We start from the raw sequence: 21,816 nt of genomic DNA on the forward strand, positions 1-21,816 counted from the left end.
ATAACAAATGGGAACTGGATTCTGCAAAAATACTTACAACTCAGAGCAAAGAAGAGCACACACACACACACACATACACACGCACGCACATGCACGCACAAGAGCACACACACACACCCACACACACACACAGTTTAAAGCACGGAAAACAAAAAAACAAAAACAAAGCGATCTTTCTCTCGACATGCTCACTGCATCCAGGTGAGCAGCAGAGCTGAGGAGACTGATTGGAAAGTGGACTGGGAGCTCAGCGGGGGACTGAGATCTGGTGACAGGCAGGGGAGCCACTGTTTACCGCTGGAGGTCATCCAGACACACATGGTCACCCACTCACACACATTGTTGGAGGAAATGTGTATAGCAGCTGTGGCTCGAGGGCCAGAGTGGAGCAGGCAGTCAGGGGCGCGGGCCAACAACTCCAAATACATAAAATGTGGGAAAGACCGTAACTGTTGCATAAACATATTTACCTGCACTATCCCAGGCTAAGATCTTTTTAGAAATATTTCTGCAAACAACCCCTGCACCAACCAGGAGCTGCTTACCCTACTGATATGACTGATTATAATCATGGTGTGTGCATATCTAAGTGTATGTGTGTGATGGTGTGTGTTTGTGGTGTTGATGTCTGCCTCTCTCCCAGTTCCTTGTTGCTGGTAGAGCTTCATCACAATCAACTCCACAAACAGCTGGCTGTGATTACTCAGACTGCTTAGTGTGTGTGTGTGTGTGTGAGAGAGAGAGAGGGAGCGTGAATCTCCAGGATTCCCAGCTGGTTACAGTCTCATTCAGTGTCTTATCAGCTGAGGAGAGATCTGCTTTCTGAAAATGAGTCATGAATGCTGAGATTTTTACTGCAGCAATAACAACTCTCATTCTGTCCCTCAGACTGTTTACATCTACGCAAACTGGACCGAGTTTCCTGGGAAACTGCACTGTTTTCTTTGGCTTTTCATATTAAAAGCTCTCAGTAGCTTGTTTAGATTTTCATTAGGGTGCTTTTTGAAGTGTACGTGACAGGTTGGGATTTGTCTTCTGGGGAGCAGAAGACGGTTGCACTGAGATGGATTTGTGCACAATGGACATTTAAATCAGCATGGCAGACATCTGAAAACTGACCCTGTCGGGTGTGGTTTCCATACTGCAACAGTGAGCTATGACATGACTCCCTGAGGGAATTCTCGGCTAAGCTGAGTGGACAAAATACGGGCCAGATGAACAATAACTCCTCCTATGTCATCCACTAAAGCAGACATTGTAACGTATATATTATGCTGTGAACCACTGAACTCACATTTCAAAGACAGAAGGGTGAAGAACACTGCTCTGTACTGCTGATAACATCTTTCTCTACTCATTTAACTTCTTAACTTAACTGTGATTAGCACACACATCTCATTTGCTGTCAAAAAGCCAAGTCGTTTAATAGAAATACTAAATGTGGATAAATTGATCAACAATAAACTGATGAAGAGTATCTGGATGTTGGTTAAAATGTTTGCAAATGTGACTGAGTGGCAAATAAATTCAGTCATCAAGATTTCTGGTGCCACATTGAACAATCTGCAGCAGTAATGTATAGATGTATAGATTTCCTCAAAGCCAGTGTTCTCAACCCGTGCTGTATTTTCTGGCATCAATTGTCTTTATCTTTTTTCCTAAACCTCATTGCCCATGACTAAACTCTGAGTCTAACCTCTCAACCCCAAAAACTACCACTAACCCCTCCCCACACACTCCTCAAACAGCAGTCCATCTGTAGGCCAGTGACCAGTGAAAGGTTGAGGAGAACGAAACACTGAGAAGCCACTATAGTGTCTGTTATTTTTCACAAGTTTGGACTACTCAATGATTGCCTGAAAGGATTTCCCAAAGGCGATCCTGCCCCCTGAGTGCACACACACACACACACACACACACACACACACACACACACACACACACACACACACACACACACACACACACACACACACACAAACACACAAAGAGTGGAACATTTCTACAGAAGAGCTGAAACTAACAGAGGCTGATAAGGAAGACCTCAGAGAGGGTCTGACATCTCATCCCAGTGTTATGTCCATCATCTGTTCTCTCTGCAGTAAAGTAATAGTAAAAATCTACTTCCTGACCAATACATACTTTTCAAATGAGCAGCATGAGTCTTTTTCAAACTATTATTATGAGCAGATAACATTAAATTGTATGTGATTCATTCAGAAAGTATCTATTGCAGTTTATTATATTTTAAATATGAAAATACAGTTTTTTTCAGTTTTAAATATTGTCAAAATATACAAAATCATTGCCAAAGATTAATTGCATACGAATAATTGCATACGAAAAGCCACACGAGAGACACAAAGGGCGACATCATGTGGACATGACTGATGCTCCATGCAGCTGACACCTCGCAGGTAGAATCCTAAATTCATCGCAATCCATGCTCATCTTATATAAATGATGTAGTTGTAGTACAACTGTTTTCTGAGGATGCGAAGCTCTTATTTTTCTTAATGAATGACAGTTTCTGAAAAACGCCCAGTCAGGTGTGATAAATGAAGCTGATGGATACCATTTAGACTTGTTTGAGAAACTAACGGAACTGTGAGTCAAATCTCCGGACTTTCCTACTCCCTAGACAACTGCATCCATACTACCTCGCCACTCATTCATTCACTAAACCAGATGTTCACTGCGCAATAAAACCAAATATCAATTTGAGGATAAGACTGAAGCAAGCATGTATTAATAAATGAATGCATAAATGAACGCATTGATGACTTATCAACGGCTTGCTGGTGCATGTACTTCCAAAAATAAACGTCAACAGTGTAGCCAAGGAAAGACCAAGCATTTCGGTCCATATGGCGTGTCCGTGTAAACACATGCATAAAACATCTGCATTGTATGTCTCATAGTAGTAAAACCAAGGTCACTTGCAGATTTTCACAGTTTTACCAAGCTAACTTTAAAATCATTTTCTTAAAAAACAACAACATCATTTTAACTGCCCTGCGTTAATGGGCTCTGAATGCGTAAAAGGGTAAACATGGAAAGCATCTAGGAAACTTTCCAGTGGATGCTGATGAACTTCTCCTGAAACTCTATGAGTCTGAATAATTGCCTGTTTTTATTGTTCTATCAGATGAGTCAGTTTAGGAAACACTATGGCAAAGGTCCAATGAAAAAGAAACAATTGAAAGAAGTACATTTCTTTGAGCAATTACAATCTATCTTGCACAGATGTGAACAGATAAGAATAGTAATATTAAATCTGATTAATTATGTTTGGTCTATTTGATCCATTTATTAAAAATAATAAATAGAAAAAAATAGGAGAAACTAACATTTGGACAAATTGACTTATTTTGGCAAAGTTATGATAGGCCTACATGTCAAACAAATGACAACCATGGTTCAAACAGACCCCATTCAGAGCCTCGGTAGTCCCCAGTGGACGCCTGCCTAGTGAGCTGGACCACAGCCAGCCGGCACATCACAGGTAGGCTACGCACATGGCGGCATGCAGTTCTTTAAATTCTAAGACAGTCCCCGCCAGTCATCCGTCTCACCTCAGCTCTTTCCAACACCCTCTGATCGGAGCACACACACACAAAACATATTTTAATTTATGTTTTACTTACTTTGTGTCTAGATGAGAGGTTCTGCAATCTCTCCTTCGGGTGCCTAAATTCATTTGTATTCATTTGTCCTGGCAGTCAAAAACCTGACCGTAAATCACAGCGTGACTCCTTTGCAAGGGGGGCAGAAGACACCGGTCGCCGTTTTACACATTTGACAAGCTTCAGATGAAGTTCCAGAGGAAAAAACTCATGTTGATTTGCCTGTCAAGCCCGACATAAATTCCTTCTGGCAGACTGGTTTGACAGAGAGTTTTCCTGTGCGATTGTCTGTCGATATTCCCCTGTGTTTCATTCATTTATGCCGATCCAGATTGAGGGACGCCGGAGAGAAAGCTGGGTTCTTTTGGAGGGGTGTTACGGAGTCAGGAGCGTTGAACTCATCCCTTTCCTTTTTAAATAGGCTTTCTGTGGGTAAAGCGATGGCAAATCCACCGCACGGCCAGGTGTCAAGTTACAAACCCAGCGGTTGCATCGAGCAACTACACGCCTTCTCCAGAGGGTGGCCACATGGATGAACCAAAGCCCGATGCATGCACCGGTAAACCGTATGAATGAACCACGGTAACACAAGGTGGGCAGAGCCATACAGACTGCCATGCCGAACAGTAACGCCTACACTCTCCTTAAGCAACCACCTTATTATCCCTCAATGTGTGGAATCATTTGGGTGGTTGCATATCATCTATGATCTCCTTGAGTCATTAGAGTCACTTCTTTTCAAGAGAGCAGCAATGGATAACTTTTTTTATTCACTGGAAACTTGGCAAGTGTGTCTCATCTCCCCTTGGGACATGGGAATATATGAGTAACCTGATGCACACTCACAAAGATGTTTAAGATCTTGATCATTTAGTGGAAAGATCTCTCTCTTACTTTGTCTCACACACACACACACACACACACACACACACACACACACACGTATAGTCACAATGTGGTTTGAACGCTGCAAAAACTAGGCCACTTCATTTTGAAACATTTCCCTGAATGAGACATCGGCGTTGACATCAGTCTTGCCTATTGTGTTAGAGAAGGGTTAATGGAGAGGGAGCAGCACCTGGATCGGCTCCCATTACCTTAGGAGGGGTCATGGTCTGCTACGGGATGAGGGCGACCAAAGACCTCCGCACAGCCACAAGAGCCGGTAATTACCAACTGACATCATCTGTTTGAGATGCTTCATGAACAGGTACGCTTAACAAGATGTTCCCCAAATGAATGTGGAAAAAGAGGAGTGAACAGTTTTCATAAAAACTATTTTTATGAGTTTAATGTGGCTCAAATAAAACCTCCTCACAGGAAGGTCTTCCCCATATCTAGAGTAACACGAACCTGGTTTCTCCAGAGAGATGTTAGATGCTAGATGTTAATTTCTTAAATTATTCAGTTTGATCTTGTGAGCACCATAAATACATTTTCATTCACATCCATCATATTAGGGTGGAGGCAAACATCTCAAAACCAAGGCAAGTAAAACCAAAACCATTTGCATAGCATGGCCAGATGATGCTGGTTGTAAATGAGAAAATGTTTTTTTTATTTTGGGGAGGACATCCAATGAACACACAGCACTAACAACTCCCATGTCAACTACCTCTGAGGAAAACACACCTGCTTGTGCGTCAGACTATCATCTTGTGTCTAAATAAGGACTATCAACCCTGTTTTGATTGTAATTAAATTTATTTGAAGTGGATAAATTGGTCGGAGGATCTTATCACGTAAATGAACCAAACACTGAATCGAAATTACAGCAAAGTGCTTGTTCAAATGAATGCTGCACACACCAACCTGAGTGGACAAACAACGTAATAAGGATGTAAGTGACTTGGATTCTGTTGCGCTCACTCTTTGAGCTGACCGGCCAGAGGCCTTAGGCACTGAAAGATTGCCTTGATTGACACTCTGTTAGGGTGGAGCTGACTACGTGTGTCAGCGAGGGCAATCTCCCTTCATTTCAGCCCAAGGCCGTTGGTAAGCCAGCCTCAGGGGTGGGTGCAAATGGACGCAAGTCATTAACATCCTTTTAACAGTCCCCTTCACACACTCTGTCCCTTGTGTTTTAGTGCTAGGTGCCACCCGACCCTCCCATATGCTCTCAATGAGCCACAGCAATTCTGCTGTATTCTTCCAAATTACAAACTCTGCGCTTGCTAGCGCGCTCACTGCCACCCCTTAAAGCTTCTTAATTATGGTCATTGGCATCAAGACTGAAAGCTCCCTTTATCCCCCCCATGTTCCAGAAATAGGCCCTGCTGAAGCACACAGGCAGCCCAGATCAAACGCTCCCCATAGGGAAGGGGTCATTACTGGTGTTCAGGGCGGACACAGCCCAATGGGTGCTGGGCCGCGCCTTGAGCGCAAATTGCAGCCTGGGCCTAGTGAGGACACAAGACGGTTCTTTGATGCACGGCAAGAGTAACAGCAACACAGGCTGTTTGGATATCAGTGTTTACAGTGAGTTGTGTACTGTACATACATATAAACAACCAATACAGTGTTTTGCACACTAAAATACTAGAGAATTGGGTGCTGGGCCTGGTTGTGTGTTCACATGTTTCTTATGGTTTATATTGGTCTACATGTCATCCCTGTTTTACATTAGCAGCACGAATTGATTCCAGGTGATGACCTTAAGTCGTAAAAATGACTGAAACTTAGTAAAAACTACAAGAATTTGTTTTAAAATTATTACATTGTCTGTGTAGTTTTTACAATTTAGAATACCTAAGGAAAGTAACATAAGCAACTATGTTTCCAGAGCACGTGTGAAAATTAAATTAACCTCATGTCACCTAACAAATAAATAGGTTGTAAAGACAGTCACCTCTGTGTAGGTGTGTTTTCACACTGAGCAGTGGCTGAGGTTATGGAGGTGGTAGCGGTGAACCAGACAGTGCTGTCCCTCTCAGCTCCACTGCACACAAGAAGACTGTTGATACAAGGAATGTGTGTGAGTGCTGAGTGGGTGAACGCACATGTGCATGTGTGTGTATTTGGAGTGTCTCTGTGGTTTGTGTTTTTCCTTTACAGGTGGTTGTGTCCAATTATTTGTGTTCCTGGTTCTGTCTGCGTCCTGTGTAGGGATGGTTTGGTGATATACTGGGAGGTGGAAAATGGTCAAACAAGCTGCTGTCTGCTGTTATTTGTATTACGCTCAGTTCCATGTCGAGGTCTTTCTCTTTCCTTTTTTATGTCTCTTTGTCTTTTCCCTTTTAATTTGTCACACCCTGCTCTGTGCTGACTCCTTTATCTTATTTTAGCTTTGTACTTTTGTCTGCTAAATCCTCTCCATCTCTCCCTGTTTCCTTTTGCTCTCCTTCATTTTTGTTTCTCTCTCTCTCTCTCTCTCTCCCTCTCACTTCCTTCACCACAAACATTTTCAGTGTTGGCACACCAGAGTAGACAGCCACCCCTAAAGCAGTGCCACAACCATAATGAGCATGTTGAGTCTCATAATAACACCAGAATAACCTGCTGGGGGAGACAAGGTCTTTTGGGGGCAGGCTCTCAGACCTGGCTACCCTTGATTCAAAGTGTCAACACCACACAGACGCACGCTTGTTGAAGTGTGAAATATGGACTTGAATTTCCTCCACTATGTACTTTTTTTAGATTGATTTCTGCAGTATTTGTTATTTTATTACTGTATTTTTGTGTTCAGGCTTGAGATGTTGTTGTAAGGTGCTACAATGATGCACATTTACTGTAACTGTAACATTTACTGTAACTTGTTTAGAGACTGCCCAAACATTATTAGGAGGGAGGGGGAAGGTTGTGTTTTTTTTTTCCTTTTGGTGAAGAGAGGGTAGTCTAAACTAGTCGCGAAAAGTTAGAGAGTGATTTTAAGTGATGGCTATTGGTTAAAAAAAATATAGAATGGCCAGAAATATTCAACAGGACACAAAATCTTTTAATGTTTTTCAATTCCATAATTTTACCATTTGCTACTTCCATGTCTACTGTGCAACTTGGTGACTATGTGAAAATTGTTATACCGCTAAAATGTCAAGGTTTTGAATGGAGTGCACCATCTTAAACTTGCAGTATTTGATTTTTTGGACACTTGGGGGCAGCGGAACCAAGTGGTGAATGCCATGTGAACATTGTTCCCGCTTGCAACGTTCCCGAGAACCGCTCCTCTGATCGTCTTCACATGCAATACTGCACTACCTTTGGACCTCAGCCACACACCTGCCAAGTGTGAAGTTGGCAATTCTTACTTTATATTTAGATGACGCTGCTACAGCACCACCTATTGGAAAAATGGCACCGGATTTGTAGTGGCCGTGCAGACATCATATCTACACATCCACCAAATGTGGTTGCAATAGCACAAAGTGTTCAGGAGATGATGGGTGTTAGTGGGTTTTTTATCCAGTGGGAAATGGGTATACAGTGTGAGAGTGGTAAGGGTGAGATAAAACAGTAAAGTAGTACAGACTAGCCTGCATGTAGTATGACTCACCGGATGTAGACTGTAGGTATAAGCCTGCCATTGGTCACGTATTTCAAGTGGCATTCACCTCCCCTTCTGCTAGTGTTACCATTTTCAAAATAATCTTTGCTATAGAAAAGAAAACCTGGCTACACACTAAAAATGGCAAGTTTTGACTAAGATTACGATTGTGAAATAAGGCAGGCATGTTTGGTTGTTTGGGTGAATGATTACAGTACAAAAATGTACATTGTCAGGGCTCACCTCCCCACGTGCAAAACAAATTCCCTACCCACACTATGTGCAGGGCACCACTGTTGCATCCTGGACAGCTCTGGCCAAGATGATTGTGATTGGTTTAAAGAAATAGAGTAATTTTTCCTTCTATAGTAGAATGACAACTGGTGTAGTCAGACCAATCTCTAGCGCTAAAACAGCATTGTGGAAATAGTCTGGCTATGCAGGAGAAATATCTTGCAATATATTAAAGTGGAGCAGAAGAGGCTGTATAGCTTTTGCCTATTTTCATTCCTGACACATATTTTGGCAGTCAGATAGAATATTGACACAGGACCAGCATGGCACACTCAGAAAGGCGCAGCACACTAGAAAGTAAGTCGGCACCTTTGTGAGTGTATAGAAGATGTACTGTATATACATACTGTAAGTGTGTGCTCAAGTAAGCAGGGTCTTAGATGTGAGAAAGAAATTGGCTGGATTGGGTGCTGTGAAATTCCACCTTTCAAGCTCCTCCCTCCATAAACAGCAGACCCTGACAGCATATACATTAGGAGAAACAAACCCTTATTTTATATGCCAGGCAGGTTCTGTTTTGTTCACAGTATAAATCCTACCTGAGTGTGCAATTCATGCCTTGATTAAATCCAATTTCAATTTCCAATTCACTGCTTATCATCTTTCAAAAGAGCCATAATTAATTCTTATTCTGGACACAAGGCTCTGTATTGGATTTGGATTGGGCCACCAGAGACCTGGGTAGCCTAAGTGGAAACAGCAGGGCCAAGTGAAACCTGCTCTCACTGGCGTAAAATCAGTGTTCAAAATCCAATGATGCCCTCTGTAAAAGGACTTCATTATGTTCTCAGAATATGGACTAGACAAATATTTGGCTTGGTCATTATGATGCTGTATCCACTTCCCCCATGGAACCAGGTCCTACACCAGACCCAGTGTTTCTGCATCCCAGAGATGGCTCACCCTACCCCCCATCAGCCATAGTCTCCTTCCTGACACGAGCCAAATTGGAAGAAATACAACATATTCCCCACATTGCTGGAATATTACAGAACAAGAAAAGAAACAGATGAGCAGAGAGGTATCACACTGCCTCCATGGAATCATAAAACAAATGTTTTTGATAATCTTAAAGGACCAGTATTGAACATAAGGGGGGCATTTTGAGGAAGATCTCCCCTCAACTCAACTAACCAGCAGCTCCTCTGTCTCCCCTCTCCTCTAAAAAGATGGTCTTTCACTTACATTTTTAGCTACTACTCGTCTTCACCTGAGGCAAATATTCACACCCTCTTCAGACAGGAGTTTAGCATCAATCTATTTAATCAAATTTTAATGTTAAACTATTCCTTTAAGTTACAGTAACTGAGCTGAGCTTTTTACAAATCTCTGACTGAAAAACTCTAGATCTAAGTGCAAATTAAATTTTTTATATAATTTATATTTTTTTCTTGATCCCTTATGGGGAAATTGCAATTTACACTGTGTTGTTACTACACACTGCACACAAGCCTTAAAACACACACATGCTCTACATACACTAATGGAGAGATGTCAGAGTGAGTGGTTAGGTGCCTTGCTTAAGAGCACCATGGCAGTGCCCAGGAGGTGAACTGGCATCTCTCCAGCTACCAGTCCACACTCTGTACTTTGGTCTGTACGGGGACTTGAACCAGACTCCCAACCCAACTCTCTACAAACTGAGCTACTGCTACCCCATAGGATCGGATGTTGGATAATGTAATACCACAGGTAAATGCCGCAGCTTGTGTGCACACTACATTAGCAGATGCACTGAATGGGTGTGTTTCTGTACACAAAATTGTGAACTGCTGCTGTTAACTGTCCTGTTAAGCAAAACTGTTCCAGGCCAGTGGCTGTGACTGGGAATTACTTTCAGATGGTTCTGATAATGGGATATTATCTGACTCACTGTGGCCGCAGTGACTGCAGGAAATTGGAGAATTTTCCTATGGACAGAAGTAATATAGCCATATGACCCTGTGTCCTGTCCACATTAATGAGATAACTTCCTCTTCTGGATTGTGACACAAGCCATCACTATTAGTATGGCAAACCTGAATGTTTCTTCTTATTAAAAAAAACCCTTACTTGGAGCCTGGAATCCTTACACAGCAGAATGTGGCTTACTGTACCTCTCTTAGCCTGCAGCACAGAGCTTTCCATTAATGACATATCTTATAGGTTTACAGATAAGAAGACCATTTTTTTTTCAAATCTGCTATTTAGAAAAATAAATAGGGTCTCCATTTTGTAAAGCCTCTATAGGAAAAGAGTTTGAAACAATTTAGGATCCATTCATCTAAACGGAAGCATCCCAGTTGGGAGGTCATGTGGCTTTGACATGCTGCAGAGATGTCCTATGTGAATGGAAGTGCTGATTTAGGCTTAGCAGGTCCTTGTACTGAGATGTGCATCCAGGGAAGCAGGTAGGCCAAGGCCCGTGTTTGGCAAAGCTCTGACTTTTCTGCCAATCTTAACTCGTTTACCCCCTTTCCTCCTCTTTCATTCCTTATGCTGGTTCTCTTTTGCTATTTCTGTGACCCTACCTCCACCTCCTGCCTCTCCTGTGCCATGAGAGGAAGCCAAGTTTGGAGGGGAGAGGGGAAGAGTTTATCCTTTCTTTAAGTCCACTAAAATTCTCGCTGCAAAAGCCCTAAGGGCTACATAATAAACATTTAATTTCCTCTGGCAAGCAATAGGAAGGCTTATATCATGTAAAAGAGCAGAAATAGCGACTGAAAAATGCTTGTCATTCTGTGTTTCTCAGGCCAAGTTCATTCCTCCAGTTGAAGGGCTGGATCACTGTATACAGAGGCTTTTCATTCTGGAGGACATTTAGTTTTCGTATTGCAGAGGTATAAAATTGTCTTATTTCAAACAGAGTAAATAAAAAGGGACATGTTTTATTCAAAGATATAGTCCTAAATGAATCACATAAGGAATGTTGTATTTTAGGTCAGGGTATGATCAAATATAAAATATCCTTCTTGATAGGGTCCGTTGTGAGAGACGACTGCATATTGTTGATACTTGAATACTTGCAATATTGTGTTTAAAATGAAAAGCAGTAAAAAAGTTCATAGCGCTATGAATCCATCAGACAGTTTTTTTATTTCAGTACTCAGTCATATTCATTTTGTTTAATTTCAGTCAGTAACATATACAAGAACTTGTCTTGACTATAATTGTTTAATGTTATATTCCAAGCTATTTAAACATTCATCTTCTGACATTTACACTTAACAACTGTTTCAAAAGACCTTTAGCAAACCTTTTAATTATTATTTAATATTACAGACTTTGGTTGGCCAATGGGATTTCTTTTGGATACTGTAGATTTTTGAATCTGTACTTCTGTGCAGAGCCAAGCCAAGCCAAGCCACACATCCCATAGTGGTAGGAATAAAGACCACACTGATTTTTGAATCTATCATTTAAAAGAAGACTTTGGACCACTTTGGTGCAATTAGTGAGAGAAGCCTTGCTCTGTGCTTTTTTCCTGTTCATCTTCTATCATCTTGACACCAAGATCCTCCCTCCGTGTAGTTAGAAAAATATTAAGGAACCGGTGGTGATGGCACAGTGGATATGAAACATGCCTCTGGTGTGGGAGACCTGGGTTCTATACCTCAACTATTGTGTCCCAGAGCAAGAAACTTAACCCCTAGTTGCTCCAGAAGCGTGCAACCTCTGACATATATAGTAATCGTAAAACGCTTCGGATAAAAAGCGTCAGCTAAATGATATGTAATGTAATGTAATGCAAAAGGAAGCCACCCCATCCAATAAACATGCCTCTGACCGAACCTAATAACCCTAAATTGTAACTTTGGAGTATATATATAAAAACGCAAGGTATTTTCCCCATTAAAAAGCTATGGGAACAGCAGTGATTGAATCAATGTGCCAGAAAACGAACAAAGCCACTTTGTCAGTTATAGGGATTTTTCATGCCGGCGCAAAGATGCCTGCCTGCAGATCTGCGACAAGCTGGTATTTTCCTGACTTTTAAACGTTCATTTGGCAACCTTTGCCTGCTCATTTAGCAGTTTTGTGCCCTTTGAAGTGGGCATGGCCAAGAAGTAGGTGGTACATGAGTGGGAGTTGCAAGTAAATGTGGGAGCACAAAGTGAGGCGTTAGTATGGTGGATACTGAATTTGAGGCTGGACACTATATGAGGACCACGCGAGTGCTTGAATGAATGCCATTCAGTCAATAATTGAATAGTTTAATAGGACTTACAGTAATAGGACCTGCTGCATAATTTTCAGAACTCAACCCTTCTCACTCTCTTCTTAGTGCCAGACTGTCAATTATTCTAACAAATTGTTACACCTTTACACATTTACACATCTCCCTGGCCAAAATAAATAGTCTACTAGTAATAATAATATTTAAGTTTCCTGGGTTTACCCACAGTGCCTTTAGGCATTATAGACAGACATCACCCATGCTGCTGCTAAACCATCACACAGTATGGAATGGCTGTAGGATGAGAGAAACATGACACTATGCTTGTTTTCTTCTGCACTAATGAGCACCTATTGCTGATCTCACCCCTTAATTGTTATAGTTTCTAATCTGAGAGCTGCACCTTGCCCTTTGCGGCTTTCTACTCCCATCTCTAAGGTCTGTTTGTTGAAGTACGTGGACTTCATGTCCCTAAATTACCTCATCTTTTTAGCCATGCTTACAGTGTGGCTGTAGAGCTGGCAATGGGATCTTCTGACTAAATTTCCTCTAGAGGATCTAGAAGGTGAATCTTCTGACTTTTTCCTCTAGCATCACCAGTAGGTCAACGGTTTCACTGATTCAGTGAAGTGGTATAGTTTACGTTTACCAGATAGATTGGCTCAAAATGTACAAATCTTTATAGTTTTCAGATTATTTATCCTCATAGGTGCTAGGATCCCCTGACCTTTTCTCTAGCGCCACCAACAGGGTGACATTTTTGGTTCAGGGTGATGGATCACCATGCCATTTGGAGCAGATATTCATGTTCCCCACGAGATGAATACCTACGGACTTTGGTGATCCATTGAATTTCCATCTTGTGCCATCATTAAGTCAAATGACCAAATAGACCTACCTGCAACACTAATAACATTTGCCATTAACCTCAGTGCTAATTATCAAAGGTTAGCATGCTCACAAGCTAAACAAAGATGGTGAACTTAATATATATTACCTGCTAAGCAACAGCATGTCAGAATTGTCACTGTTAGCATGTTAGCATGCTGATGTTAGTGTTTATCTCATAGCACTGCTTAGGTGCAGCCTCACAGAGCCACCACTAGCTTGGTTGTTAACTCGTGGTATAATGTTGTTCCTGGGAACCCTACCTTCCTGGACAATGCTAACGAGTTTGAGTTTTTCTCTCTTTCTTTTTTTTAAGAGCCATCATTCTTCTTCCCCAAAACCCCTTTTTTTGTGTGCGTTTGTTGTAAAATATGAGGAGTCTTTTCAGGTTACCAGTGGAATGCACAGAGGCACGTCCCTGTGAGAGCATATAAATGATAATGATCCAGAAGATTCCAACCTTTAGGATGCGGAGACTGTGAGAATGGTGGGATAATTGCTTGGTGTGGAGGGTAAGCTCAACATGATGTCCCCACAAAGACATCTGTGAAACAGGACTATTGGATGACAAAACGTTTTAGTTGGTTAAAAGCACCACAATAGCACAACTTTGTAGAGGATGTTTTGCAGACTTTTTGTTGTTCAATTAGCACCTTTTCCAAATATTTCATTATCCCATGCTTGTTAACCAAATAGGTAATGTTAAGAGTCATATTATTTTGTTCCAGCTGAAAACATTATGATGTTAAAGACACAAAGACTGTTTGTATAAGCTTGCAGTGGTCAAATCAAATCTGCATAATTCCCTTCCTGTAAAACATTGTTGAATGGTTTTATGACTCAATAAGTGTTAGAAACTGGAAATGATGATTTAAAAAAAAACAGCTCAGCTTTAAAACAGATGCAAGCTTGGAAGCAATCCAATAATCAAAATATTTAGGAAATAATTACAACACAGTATGAATAACTGCCTCTCTTGGACCGAAAAAGGAGCTTGGTCCATAACTGTAACTGCTTTCATTGCACATTTCCACCATCTTGCCTCACATTGTCTTCATTGTGTGTTTCTGCTGGTTTCCACTTTCTCATCCAGTGAACGACAAATGATAAGTCTCATGCTGTCCCTCGTAATGGGAAAGGCTTATCTGAATGAGGCCATTTTGATATCTGGTGCTGTGCATTGGGGAATAATGCACCAATGCACCTTTTGTAGGACGTAGCCCCATTATAAGCGTAAAATTAAAAAAAAGCATAAATATCTAATAAACAACTTAAAAATTGTCATGCATGTTGATTATTATATACTCTTCTATTTCAAATGTTCTTTATCCACTCTGACTTACAAGATAAAGGGTGAAACCTTTGGAGAAAATTCCACATTTCAGCCTGATAGGGGGATTGTAACACTGGTAAGTCACAATTGTATACACTGTGGTCAATTTATGCAGGATAGGGCATACAGTAAATTACCACAGTAAAAGACACAATACTTGTGTAACCCCAGTTTCTGCAATGCAGGCTTTTCTGTGAGTTCTGTGAGTGCTTGGGTGTCTTAAGTGGTTTAAAGTTAATTGAAAAAATCTTATTCTATGTTATTCTTATTTTAAGCCTATTTGTACCAAGAGAAAATAACAGTAATTGTAGTTTTGCATACAATCGTCCTGCATGTACGTGAAGCACAATACTCAGCATCTTCCTTATCAGCCGCTGACACTGGTTCAACGACAGTGGAGTACTTTGCTCGAAAAAATAAATGATAAGAACTAAGGGAAGTCAAAGCGTTTCAATTTTATTCAACATTTGATTTCTTAGTTTGTCTGGGGATCTTTAACCTCCTGATCGCAGGCAGGCTCGTTTAACCTCTTAGATATTTAAAGCTAATGACAGACAGTATGATTTTGCTTTGTGTTGGACTAGACTCCCAGTGTACACGGAGCCATGTTAATCTGCGGCTCAGGCACATGTGACTGACTGTAGCTGGAGTGACTTATACTTACGTTGAATACACTCTCTATGTACTTCTGTTATTTCTGTGGGGGGGAGGGAGCCAAGGAGAGACGGGGCCATTCCAGTACCATTTCCAGTGGCAGTTCTTGTAGAACAGGAGGCTGTGAAACGCTTAGAGCTCCTTTCGTGTTCAAGTAAACACCCTCTTTTGGTCTGGGGCCCCTCCAAGGGTCAATACACTGTTACATCACAAAAGCTGGATTCATGGTTAGTTACTCCAAGGTCTAGAGGAGGAGAAGAAGGGCACAGTGCTGCCTCTCATGTGCTCTTACCTTATGTAGCTATCTCCCTGCATTGTTATTCTCGTCCCTCTAATCTCTCACTCATTTCCTTTCTAATTAAATGTCTTTTCTTTCATTTTATGAAGGCTCCCTCCTTTCATTCATAATAATTAAGTTATTTTCCCGTCTTCTATTTTGGCACAAAATGCACACACCCTTTCACTATCTTCCATTTTTTCCTGGATCAAGATAAATGAAAGCTCTGAGAGAGAGTTGATTGTGGCCAAAAGCTGCCCACACCACAACGTACGTAGGTGGAAGTGTAGGAGCCGGAAAGATGTGCGTCTTCTGCTGACCGACCAGCAGCATCACAACCAGTATTTCAGACTTAGAAACCCGCTTTAAACGGGTCTGAATGTTCTCAGGAAATGTCAACAACTAGGAGGGAAATATTGTTTTGAGGTTTTAAAATAGATTTAGCAAAGTGCACATCTCATTGACATGCCTAAATACAGATCTGACTGCAAATGTTCATGTGACGCTTGAGAGTGATGTGCCCTTGGAGGAACAATGCTACCTCTGGTGGTTGTATGTGCACATTGCATGCTGCAGAATCAGTCAGTCCATTCATTTAGATATTGGAAAAAGATCTGGATTGTTCACACACACTTGGCACAGAACACAGTTAAACCTTAACAACAGATGGAAAATATTGCAATTCATTTCCAAAACAAGAAGCAACTAAACAAATACAATAATCCAATAATCCTCTTGTACATGGAGAGGGCTTGTTACTGAAAGTCTAATAGTCAAGACACAGAAAGAAAATTAGTAGCTAGCACCAGCCTGCTATATTTTTCTTTAGCATATGTAATAATTAACGTTATATATACGTTCCCAAACCCAATGCTTAGCCATCTCCAGCTGTGTATTTTTGGAACCAGCAACCAGGCGGAGGCCACTGTCATTTTACAACAAGGATTCAGTCTTATGCAGCCTTGTCTCATATGAAGCCTCCTGGCTAGAACAGCCACACTTGTCTCAAACCAAACCTTAATGACAGGCTTGTCTAAAGCTGGAGTCTGGTAAAATGCCTCTGGGCACTTCTATTTGTCTATGTGTTTTGAGTTTATGTGTGCAATATCTATATATATATATATATATATATATATATATTAGAGAAGAGAGAGAGAGAGAGAGAGAGAGAGAGAGAGAGAGAAAGAGAGCGAGAGAGAGAGTATTTTCCTGGTTTTTAGTTCCGGTTATGGGAGAAAATGTTTTTTCAGCCATAAAAAAAACTGGCACCAAGACATTTGTCCTGTGCTGGTTCTGGTTTAGGCAACTGAAATAGAAGATAAGTGTGCATTTTATAAAATTTGATTTCACTCCTTCCTTGCAGGATGCAAGCTCAACTGAAATCCCAGTGGGGCCGCGTGTTTTTTCTCTCTTTTTTCAGGGCCTATTTTGAATGGGGCCTTTCTACAAAACTCATTAATATCATAGTACAGTCACACCTGTATTCGCTAGCTGAACTTCCTGCAGAAATCCAAACAGGTCAGAAAGAGACAGATGGACTTTTGAGAATTCCCCGTGTTTGCCTCCAACTAGAACAGCATTCCTGTGTAGAGCCAGGGCTCTGCCTTATGAAGGGCACTCACTAAGGCATCACTGAGACTCGTTTCACAGAAAACATCCATCAAAAGGCTTCATTTAACTCGAGATGAAAGATGAGCTTTTTAACTCATTCCTCTACCCTAAGCCTGGCCTGTTGACTTTCTCATCTGTTTACGTTCCGACACACAAACATCGAAAGCACCTTCTGTGTACGAGGCTCCTTCCTCACGTGATTAGCGATAGTCCGCATGAAGTCCTCATATTTTCTACATGATGGAAAAAATATGGCCCCTGCCACAGAATCCAATGCCCGCACTGTTCTGCACAGGGTACTCTACGCTAAGTGAACATGTGTGTTTATACATGCTCATATTTTGCAAGCATCACTCTTGATCATATGCACAGTGCTTTAATTCCGGGACAGAGTTCCCAGACAGTAGATATTTCTGTATGCTTGTATGTGTGCAGTCTCATAGTAAGTTTTGATGTCAAATCCTCATAGATTAGAAAGGGAAGACACACAAAACAATACATGCACATGTGTGAATTCTTTTTACTGCTGTTGTAATTGAGACCAACTTGAACTATTTTACTGTTTGCTGTTAGTATCCATATTATGTGGCAGTATTGTTCTCAACTTCTATATCCATGAAACCCATTAAACCCATTCACTTCACATATTAAGTCGGGAAACAATAGACTGGCCTCCTTCTTCTTCTTAAACATGCATATATATTTTAGTTAAACTCAAATGAATATGGTTGACTATAAAGCAATAGTTGCTCGATCTTGGCTTTACCTGGGTTTGTGAATGTGTAAACAAGAGGCAAATTGTAAAACTCTTTTGATAAAAATGCTACATAATTGCAGTCCACTTATCTTTATCTGTTAAACCACATAAAGTAGACAACAGTTACAAAGTCAAACTTGTTTACTCAATATATGTGAACTAAAGATAATAATGCATATGTTCTCATGTTCTGTCACAATGCATCTCTTACACCTGTAGAGGGGGATTTAGGAAATTGGATAACAACCTACTATACCTATAGTTTCATGTGTATGTATGGTCATTTCATGGCTCACCATAATATTGCTTATGATAATTTGGGTGCACACAAGGTGTCAATCAGATGTGTATGTATGAGGTTAGGTTAATCCAGAGTTGTCAGTCTTGTGCTAGACTTACATCACCCATTTTAAACTCCTTTAACTTCTACATTTGTAACATCAATTTACAGTTTGAAAAATAATTTTATGTTAATACTGCGTTTTTTCATGTTATTCTTTTGCAGTGCTGGAAACAACTCCACTTCCAAGTATTTGTGTAAATCTGTAAATTGTTGCAGGTAGTTGCCATATGGGAATATTTTGGCACAGCAGGATCATAGCCTTCAGCCTCAGTTGCACAGAAACAGCACAATCAACTACAGAACGTCACAGGGTTGACACGTGTGACATGAAATTAAGGCTCTTTTACAAAAACAAGTACATACAGTATCCAACATATTCATAAAATCTACAACTTTGTACTTGAAAGGGTGGAGCTGTCCTGCCATTAAAAGACTACAGTCAGTCTGCCACAGGGTAAGAAGGAATGCATGTGGGTGCGTCTGGTGTGTCCGCACTGTATGTACAACATAAACTGTAAATATGCATCAAAGGAAGTGACACCCCTGAAGCTAAATATTGCACCCCCTGCTAGAGAAGACACAACACTGCTCACACACACACAGCCGGTACTGAACCAGTAGGCTACAACTCAACTTTTCTGCAAGTATTTCTAAAGCTGCAGTCATTTCCTTTCTATAGAAATATTTAGAGGAAAGGGGATAGGAAATGCATTTATAGTAATCTTTAGCTCTTAATTATTTTTAACCTGAACCCTATGTTACCATGTTGCATTGTCTACAGTAAGTGACCAATGGGGACAACCAATTTTGAAAATGGTCCAGTATTGAGCAAAAGCCCTGCAGCCACAAAACAGGCTACAATATAATCCTATGGAGCAATTATGAACCATCAATGTACAACCACTCAAAGTGCTGTTTTTGCCACTGACACACTCAGATTGTGGAGTGTCTGTGGAATAAAATGTTTTTTTGATGTTTACAAAGACACCACAACAGATGGAAAACCTTTATAATGAAAAAACAATTGACACATTCTGAAATGGTACAGTGAATTTCCACTAAAGTTCCTCCCAGCAATAATGTATTTTCAGGTGTTTTCTTTAAAATAAATAATCAAACGGGCATTTTTGTTTTACCTTAATTAGAGATTTTGTGACTTTTAGCCTCTAGAATGGGTCCAAAAACCTTTCCCATAATACACCTCAATCACATCTTTCATTAGAACCTCCCCTGACAAATAAATGGCCACATCTTTTAAACTTTGTGCTCCCCAGTTTGTAATAGTTTCTTTTGCAAGTTTAAAGCCTCCAAGCCCACGCCATGATAACCATAATGACATAAGGGTTGATGATGTTGTCCTGATGATTCATTTTAGACTTTACAAAAGCTTGTTTTCACAGGCTGGCGTATACTTCTCCGGATAGCTTCATGTGTAAAATTGGTGTGCCCCTTTAAGAAATGAAATGTTCTGCCAGCAGTGGCCAGGTTGTTATGGATGAGAGCCAAATGAGATGAGTGAAGACCCTTTGACCAGACAATAGAGATGCACGTCCAGCATTCCTAACATAGCAGCTAACCAGTGAGGAAAGGGCTGGGCAACAACATCACACCGGGCCCTAAAACATCTCTGGAGCCACTGGAAACAGTCTCTGCTTATAGTGTCTGGTCTGTACATCAATCTTTTGGTCTCTGGTGTGTGGATGCAGACATGCAAAAGACTGTGAGAAAGACAGCAGTGAAAGTGAGAAAGCATCTTACAAGATGTAAAAGAAGAACAAAAGAGAGGCAAAATAAGAGGGTTAGCGAGATACAATAATCCAAAAACCAGGCACTTGATCAGACAGACAGAATCATTTGGTACAAGAATAGAGCTCACACAGCTTTGCACACCAAGTCAGAGCTATAATCATTACAAAGTAAATGCTTCTCTCTCGCAATATGAGACAATGGACTGCACAGACATGTTTTTCTGAAGCTGTTAGCATCAACTGAAAGCTCCTTCAAATAAAATTGAAGCTGGAAAAGAATTTCAGTAAAAGAAAATTACAAACACAAAATAAAGTTCTGTCAGGAAGACCAATAAAAAGTATTACAATGCACGGATAAAAGACACCAGTAAAAGCCGCTGACCAGCAGAAGCTGCAAATCTCAGTACTATGAAACCTCTGCCTGCAGTCTTAACAGTGAAAAGCAGCTTATTGCAGTGTGTCTCACGTCTGGCTGGTTGAAAGTCCTCCATGAAACAAACCTCTATTCAGCTCAGATTAAGATCACATTCTGAGGGAGGACAATGAGACCACTGATCTGGGGCCAGCAGGAATAGAGAAGGTTGCTTCACCAACCTTAGTTTGAGATACCCTTTCTTCCAGACAACTGCAGTTGCTAGAAAGCAACCAAAGGCAGTGTTAGAGACACTTGAGTTAAATCTTCAATCCACAGTCATTTTTGACAACAATTTTGAAGGGACCCATAGATCCAATAACATTAATCTTATCAGTTAAATATAAAGATTACATATAACATTGGAGAATGAGTGTAACATTAAAAACCCTACAGCTTTTCAGCAGGCTGTTTATGTTCTCCAGCACACCTCAGAGAAAATATAAACATCTCTAGAGACCAAAGATTTTCTGCTTGCTGACTGTTACATTTTTCAATGGAGCAGTTTGACATTTTTGGGAATACGCTTACTGTTTTGGCTTTCTGGTGGAGAGTACAAACAGAAACAAATCTGGGCTAAAGCCAACAGCCGGTTAGCTTAGCTTAGCATAAAGACTGGTAACAGGGGGAAACAGTTAGCCTGGCTCTGTCCAAAGTTTTTTAAAACCACCTACCTTCATTTCTTAAGCTAGAGACTGTTTACAACCGAACGCTCCAACTCAGAGTAGTTTCCTGTATCTGTGTCATGTGGGCTGTGCCAGCGCCACGCCTCTTTAGGAGACTGGCGGCAGGTCCTAAGTGTATGGATTTCAACGGGAGAAGTGAACGTGAACACAGATTATGAGCATTTCTTTTGCCCCATAGTCACCAAAGTATATGTTGGACCCATTCTTCACAAGCTACATATCTCCAGAACATTCTGACACTGAAATGGCATTTTTCAGACAGACACAACAGGAGAAAATTGTTTAAGACCTGTTTCTGTATCAAAACCAAACTCTAGCGAGATCTGGCAACACAGAGAAGCTATGGTAAGCTAATGTTTGTGAACGCCCTAACAAAACTAATCTCCGTGATGCTAAATGTCTTTCATCCATCCACATGACTGCTTTACATTCAAACAAGGCCACGCCCTTTTAGGAGAGAAGAAGTTTATCATTGGCACCGCTTGAAATACGCTCTCTTTAGTATAGATGATCTTTGTGTAAAGGGGCCCTGCCACACGTATTTTATTACT

At 40.8% G+C, this 21,816-nt stretch overlaps 1 protein-coding gene across 1 annotated transcript in view; it reads right to left on the minus strand.

Moving 5' to 3' along the window:
* col27a1a (collagen, type XXVII, alpha 1a) overlaps positions 1 to 4,097 on the minus strand; it is a 72,497-nt gene extending 68,400 nt beyond the window's left edge. Inside the window, exon 1 of the mRNA XM_032539663.1 lies at positions 3,648 to 4,097. Within this exon, the coding sequence (XP_032395554.1) occupies positions 3,648 to 3,700 (53 nt within the window). The 5' untranslated portion in view covers positions 3,701 to 4,097. The remainder of the gene's footprint in view (positions 1 to 3,647) is intronic.
* Between the last annotated feature and the right edge of the window lie 17,719 nt (positions 4,098 to 21,816).

The sequence above is a fragment of the Etheostoma spectabile genome, chromosome 16 (genome assembly GCF_008692095.1).
Source record: "Etheostoma spectabile isolate EspeVRDwgs_2016 chromosome 16, UIUC_Espe_1.0, whole genome shotgun sequence".
NCBI classification, from domain to species: Eukaryota; Metazoa; Chordata; class Actinopteri; order Perciformes; family Percidae; genus Etheostoma; species Etheostoma spectabile.